The 6,571-nt window shown below is 40.3% G+C and overlaps 1 protein-coding gene across 3 annotated transcripts in view; it reads right to left on the bottom strand.

Moving 5' to 3' along the window:
- fam168a (family with sequence similarity 168 member A) overlaps positions 1-6,571 on the bottom strand; it is a 35,840-nt gene that overhangs the window by 16,557 nt on the left and 12,712 nt on the right. For 2 of the 3 annotated variants that reach the window (XM_015045995.1, XM_015045996.1), the window contains exon 1: positions 271-400. In XM_015045995.1, the coding sequence (XP_014901481.1) occupies positions 271-332 (62 nt within the window). In that variant the 5' untranslated portion in view covers positions 333-400. Of the gene's footprint in view, positions 1-270; positions 401-6,571 lie in introns of those variants that run through there. The other variant, XM_015045997.1, reaches the window with a different exon arrangement.

The following is a 6,571-nucleotide window of genomic DNA, read 5'->3' as shown; positions in this document are numbered from 1 at the left end:
ACCATCCGGTGGGATAATAGGCTACGCGCGGGAGAGGGGGGGGGGGGGGGGGGGGAATGGAGCAACCTATTAATGGATTCAGGTGCTAGAACCGGCTCAGGGTAGAGGTTTTGTTAATGCCGCATGCCCTGCAAAAAAACGAAGAAAAAAAAAAGAAGAAAAAAAAGAACCCCGCCTCAGTTCTGTCCAACTTACCTGCCGATGATGAATTTGGGCATTCTGAAAGTGTTTTAGCGAGAATGTGAGTGTGTGTTCATGCGTGCCCCGTACCTCTTGTGCGTGTCTGGTTGATACATGAAACTGAATTTGTCTGTGGGATGCCCGCTCGCCATTCTTGCTGTATGCAAATGAGGGAGGAGTGGAAGTGGATATGCAAATCTGAAATTAAAACAGCGAGAGGTCATGATTACAATGAACACAGGAAAATATAGTGAAATTATATAAAAAAAAAAAATTAAAATAACAGCAAAAAAAAAAAAAAAGCAAGCACCAGTGCAACGGTAAATGGTTAGTGAGAGCAGCAGAGCTGAGTGCCTTTCTGAGTGAAGAGTTTAACGGCTGATAACGACTGATCCAAAACCGTCTCCTCAGTTGCTACTCGTAAAAACCTATAAAATGTGGATCAGAGTGATAGCAACCCATGACTATGTATGAGTATACACACATGAAACGTGCTGTATTTAACAAGAAACACAAGCGGCGATACAAACACAGAAACCAGCCCATGAAAAAGCACAACGAACCCAGTGAGCAGGCAGGTGACAGCAAGCACAACAACTAAAAACACAGCAGACCAAGGCTGAAGGAAGACGCCGAGCGAGGACTGAAGGATTCTTAAAAAAAAAAAAAAAAAAAAAAAAGAGGGGGATGTTTGTGTGTGAAATGTGTGTTTTATTCGAGATGATGTGTTCCCCCGGACAGACGGGACGTGGCGTTTGAAGTGTGCTTGTAAAAAGTAGCTCTGTCATTTGCTGCGTATGAGAGGGTGCTGAGTATCCTGTGGTTAACACCACAAACCCCAGCAGCTCCTTATGAAAAACAGGAGTGTTCCGTCAATGGTTTCTCACTTTATAAAAACACATTTTTAAACTGAATCAAATGAAAATTAACCGGTCCACTCTCAAGTCAAGTTTATTTGTAAAGGCCGTTTCAGCAACGAGACGCATCAAAGTGCTTTACGCCATAAAAACATGGTGCAGTTGCTAATTAAGAAACAAGCAATACACATTACGTTTTGTCAAATCAAGCAAATACACATCCGACATGTTGATCAGTGGGTCCACTTATAACTAGTTAAAAACAACTCTGAATAGGTGCGTTTGTAGCTCCGATTTAAATAAACTCAGCGTTTCAGCATCTTTACAGTTTTCTGGAAGTTTGTTTCAGATTATTGGAGCATAAAAACCGAGTGCTGCTTCTCCGCATTTGGTTCTGGTTCTGGGAATGCAGAGTAGGCCAGAACCAAAAGACCTCAGTGGTCTGGATGGTTCAGACCACAACAATAGGTCTTCATCGCACTTTGATGCCAAGTTATTCAATAATTTCGTAAAACAACAGAAGTATTTTGAAGTCTGTCCTCTGAGCCATTTCCTCAGCTTGTGCATTAAAGTCGGTTAATTAGAACAAATCCGTTGAATCACATTATTGTCTCATTTCATACACATGGGGCTCATAAAAGTCCTGAAACGCCAGCATCAATCCCCAAAACACTAGTATACGAAAAGCACTAAAATGTATATTGAGCTGTTTTTTTTATTTTAAAGGGTGTTATCTTTGGTGGAAAACCCCTGAATACAAGCCCCAAAATGCAAACTTGTGTGCCAGTGCTCTTGTAAAACAAGAGTGTTAACACACCAACTCTACTTCGCCTCTTAAGCTGGTGTCTAACACTGAAATTATGTCTCAGGGGAGATGATTAACCTGCTTCGACACATCTCGCAGTACAATCCTCATTAATCTACTGCATCATTTGTGATTTAATTCCTTCCTCTAGCTCTGCTCAGCCTCCCACCTTTCATCTCCCTCCCCCCCCCCGAGCGGCTCTTCTTTGTTAAACTCATCGTTTACTTTCCCCGCCTTCATTAATCTGCATTTTCTACATGCAAATGCTTCCGACGTCAAACTAAAAGCTGTAGTTCCGGACAGCTCTGCTTTGGCCCCGACTTGGGGACACTAAAATGTTCACGACAAACGCACGAAATATGCAGTGTAACGCATAAATGTAACTTTTGTACGGTTTCACATTTTTGGCCAGTGATACAGACTGAGAAAAATACACCAAATCCTTGGCAAATGTCAATTGCATATTTTTATTGTCAAGTACTGACCTACCAAATTAAAATGATGCATATTACAGATTGGTCATTTTGGGATTGTTTATGATCATTTCAGATGTGTCGCTCCAACTTAAAGCAGAAGGCAGTAAACATATAACAGGCATGTTTCTGGCACCACAGGGAACTGGGCGTTTAGTGCAGCTTTGGACTTCATAAATGCTCAAACCAGGTTTTGTCCAACAGCATGACAAAACAACCAGAAGGAAACCACCAGACCTCTTCTGTTCTGCCTGCCACTAGCTGACTGAGGGCTAACATTAAGCTGAATATTTGGGCTTTTCAGGGTGGCCTGACTTGTCTGCTTAACTCTTCATTTGTGTAATTTAATAGACTATAGGACTTTATCTGTATTTATTTATTGTTGCCAGGGTAGCCAAAACAATGTTTTCTAGCATCAGTATGAAAACATACATACCATTGTATAAATAACTTCAAATTGAGCTCTATGAATCTAATTGCAACAGCCCATACTATCATCTTAATTATAGTCAAACTAATAACTTGGATGAATTTGCAATAGCAATCATAAGGCAAACTTTTCATCGTCAGAACAGTCTGAGATGCAGCTCTTGAAGTCTTTAGTGTTTTGTCATCTCAATTTCAAACTGACACCATTGTGCAAACTGATTCAAATCCGTTTAGAAATGCTCTTTGACCTTTTACCTGATGGAATCGTGAGAAAAATCGTAACCAACTTCACAGAAAAGAACAAAATATAATACTTTTGCTAGGTCACTTGACTGAATAAAAAAAAGAAAAAGAAAAAGAAAAACACAGCAGCCTCTTGCATATTTTTTAGCCTTTGCTGATCAGTAATCTGAAAGGATAGAGAGAAGGGGAAGACATGTGAGCAGGAATCCAATCCAGGACAACATCGTGAAGAACTAGAGTTTCTCCTCAACCACATGAGAGCTACACAGCGCCACAGCCTCGCACTCATTTAACAAGTTAAAAACATGTCACATACGCCACGATTGACATATTTTTAGCACAATACATTAAAATTGTCTGATTACATTCAATAGTGAAGAAATAAGTGTATTACAATAATCCATAAACTTCAAATCCCCATACTTGTACCTCACTTGGGGCACTCAGAGCCAAGCAACAGCTACAGATCTGGTCATCACAGTTATGAACAAAGTGGTAAAATGGTCCCCCTCTACCGTCTTCAACTAACAAGCCAAGGCTCAAGATGTCCTTATTTTGTTCCTGGAACGGTAAATGATAAAGCTTCCAACAAAACTGATAGAAAGTCAATGTCACAACAGCCAAGAGACCCGATCTGATCCGATCGTCACATTAATATAACATTATTTCTCAGACAAAAATACAAAAAACGTTGAGTGAGGCAACAAAGGCCATTAACACAAGGACAGGTGGCTACACAGACCCAGAGGTCTTCTCTTCCCAACACATACGTTCCCAATTACAGCTGTGCATGAATAGAGCAGTGAGACTCGGGTGTGTTCATCGAGTTGGACTGCAGAGAAAGGTGAAGGGGGGGAAAAAAAAAGAGAAAGGGTGAGAACAAGAGGGTCTCCACAATGCTTTTAATGAGGGAGTATGTGCGAAACGGAGGACAACAGAAACACATGTGTTGAGTGGGAGAGTCCAACCGTAACTCACTGCGTTTTCTTTTTTTAAGAGGGGGGGAGGGTGACGAACGGGTCTCATAAAAAGCTCTCTCTCTCTCTCTCTTTTTTTTTTTAAACCAGTAAAACTTCTGTGCTGCGGCCAGATAAGACCATTTTACACAGATCATTCACAGCAAAAAGGCAGAAGGGATTATTGTGTATTTGTAGAAACAGAGGCAAACAGAGCGTTTCTTTCCATTTAACATACAACTCTGTGGCTCGTAGGATAACTTGAAAAAAATAAAACAATTTCGTCCCCTGATTAAATGCAGTGGACCACCTATTTGCGGTTCAGTATTAGATTTTTTTTTTCTCTGTGGAAATGTGACTCAAAGAATTGTTTTTTTCAATATATATTTTTAAATATCACCCATGTCTACACAGGTTTAGCGTAGTACAGTTGTAGACTGGTCTTGTATAAGGCGAGAAATCACTGTCCAGCAAAATCGAAGGTCAGCGGTGCGCCGATTGCACTTCTCAGGCACATCACAGACTATCAATCTTTTAAAAAGCCTGGCTTACCGATTCTGATTTTGGCTGGTACCAATTTATGTTTGTCTGAAATGTCACTAAATATCAAAAGTCACCAAGTCGGCAACAGTGAGGTGACTATCGTTAACTGCAAACACGACCTGGTGGGCCTGGTGTCAGTCAAACCTCTCGTCTCACCAGAGAGTAAAATGGGACAGCAGCTGATTTTTTTAGACCGAGGTAGATGAGATCGGCTTTACGTGTACGCATCGGCCGATCCCCCGAAATTAAGGGAATCGGCGGTGATAAATCAGTGCACCCCTACATGAGGGCGAAAGAGGTTGGTGGTGTAAATACAGATTTCCTTCTACGATCTGTCGTTCCAGTTTGCAGCCTAACATTTCTTTAGATTCTTCTTCTGATCCTAATTTGTTTTGCTTTGCACGCAAACGTTGCAGTGTTATCTCAAGCAACAATGGTGTTTGTTTGGCAAGAATTAAGAAAAAGAAAAAATCTTTCTACCCAAGAGCTATAAAATCTGAGTAAACCAATGAGTTTTGTTGCTTGTGGATTACTCACAGGAAAAAAAAAAGAGAAATGGTTAAGTTTTATTTTTGCATCATGTAAAGCCTGTAATGGCTGTTGGGTACCAACAAACCTATTACCATCTCCTAAACAAACTACTCAGCTGAATAGAAACATCTTTTCAAATTACATCTTAAAGTTGTTTGCGACATCAGAATACATTTGCAGTTTGGTCAGTGGCCAGTTCAAAGAACTGCTTTCAGATTTAGAAAAGTCAAATCAAACGCTTGTTTGCCTGCCGCTGAAGGCGGACCGCTTGCAAACTTTAGGCTTCGCCACCGCTCTCCAGCAGATGTTTAGCGCCGACTCACTCTTCCACTGACCACAACTAGAACTGGGGTAAGATGTGGTATAAAATAAAAAATAATGGTAATACAGTGTGTCCCCATCTTTGGTGTTTGCTAAACCCATGAAACTTAAAGGTGCGTCTCAATCCTTTCCCTCTAGAGTCACTCATTAGGAAATTGGTGAGCCAGATGTGCACCATGTGGAAATAACTTGCTTTTAAATTTACTATCGACATGCTTTTAAAAATGAATTGCATGTTTACGTTACGTCTTGTACGGTAGATGTAACTATTATTGTTGTTATTGTTCTCTGTATATTTTTTAACACTTTTGGAAGTTTTCTGTATGAACTTATAAAGCTGCTACTGCTGCTGTTATACCTGAAGTTTTCCAATAAAGGCCATTTCTTATCTATTCTATATTTGTGAAATTGTGCATTGAAAGTTCACATTTTTCTCTTGTTCTTATCCTACAGTTGTTAGAAGAAAATGCCTCTTTGGCAACTTACTTAAAAATCTTTGTTCAACTGTTGCAAAAACGTACTTCCAACAAGACAAATCTTCTCTCCAGTGTCGAGCTGTAATTTAACCAGCAGTTCTGGTATTGCNTTATNTTCAGGTATCGCTTCCCCCTTCCCCCCTGTATACAGGCAATAAAAGTTTACAGCTAAGAAAGAAAACTGTTCAGCACTGACATCACAGGGATAAAAATAGGCATTCGTATCAGGATGACTAACAACCTCATATTGTTCAAGAAATAAATAGCCGCTTTAATTTTGAAGCCATTATTAACCCAGGTTGGTATAGTAATGACATTTAGGCAGAGCAGGAAAGCTTTTTACATGCATCGCCTTACGAACACCCACTGACACGTCAAGGATTCATCTGGGGGCCAACTGGCATTATTAAGGACACCTTCCTGCCGCCAGACTTTACCAGGGTTATTCTTCAGGACTTTGTTCAGCTCAAACTCTATTAGAGGGACTTCATTTGGGCTCAACTCACAAACCTGTAGCCTGAAGACCCTCGGTAGAACAACACAACTAAAACGTATGTGTAACTCAATACCATGCGCATCTGTAAAGCTGATGAGTCTGAACGTAATCTGTGGATATAAAACTAAATAAACCCACAGTTCAGCAACAGAAATATAGTAATGACTGTTTCAGTACATTAAAAAAAAAAAAAAAAAAAAAAAAGGGGTCCCTCAGGGGGAAGGGGGAAGGGAAAAAATATGAGGGGGGAAAAATGCAAAA

This window comes from Poecilia latipinna, unplaced genomic scaffold (genome assembly GCF_001443285.1).
Source record: "Poecilia latipinna isolate Pla-1442-1.1 unplaced genomic scaffold, P_latipinna-1.0 Scaffold759, whole genome shotgun sequence".
Lineage (NCBI taxonomy): Eukaryota > Metazoa > Chordata > Actinopteri > Cyprinodontiformes > Poeciliidae > Poecilia > Poecilia latipinna.
The sequence above is the reverse complement of the archived record's forward strand: the minus strand, read 5'-3'. Positions and strand labels throughout refer to the sequence as shown.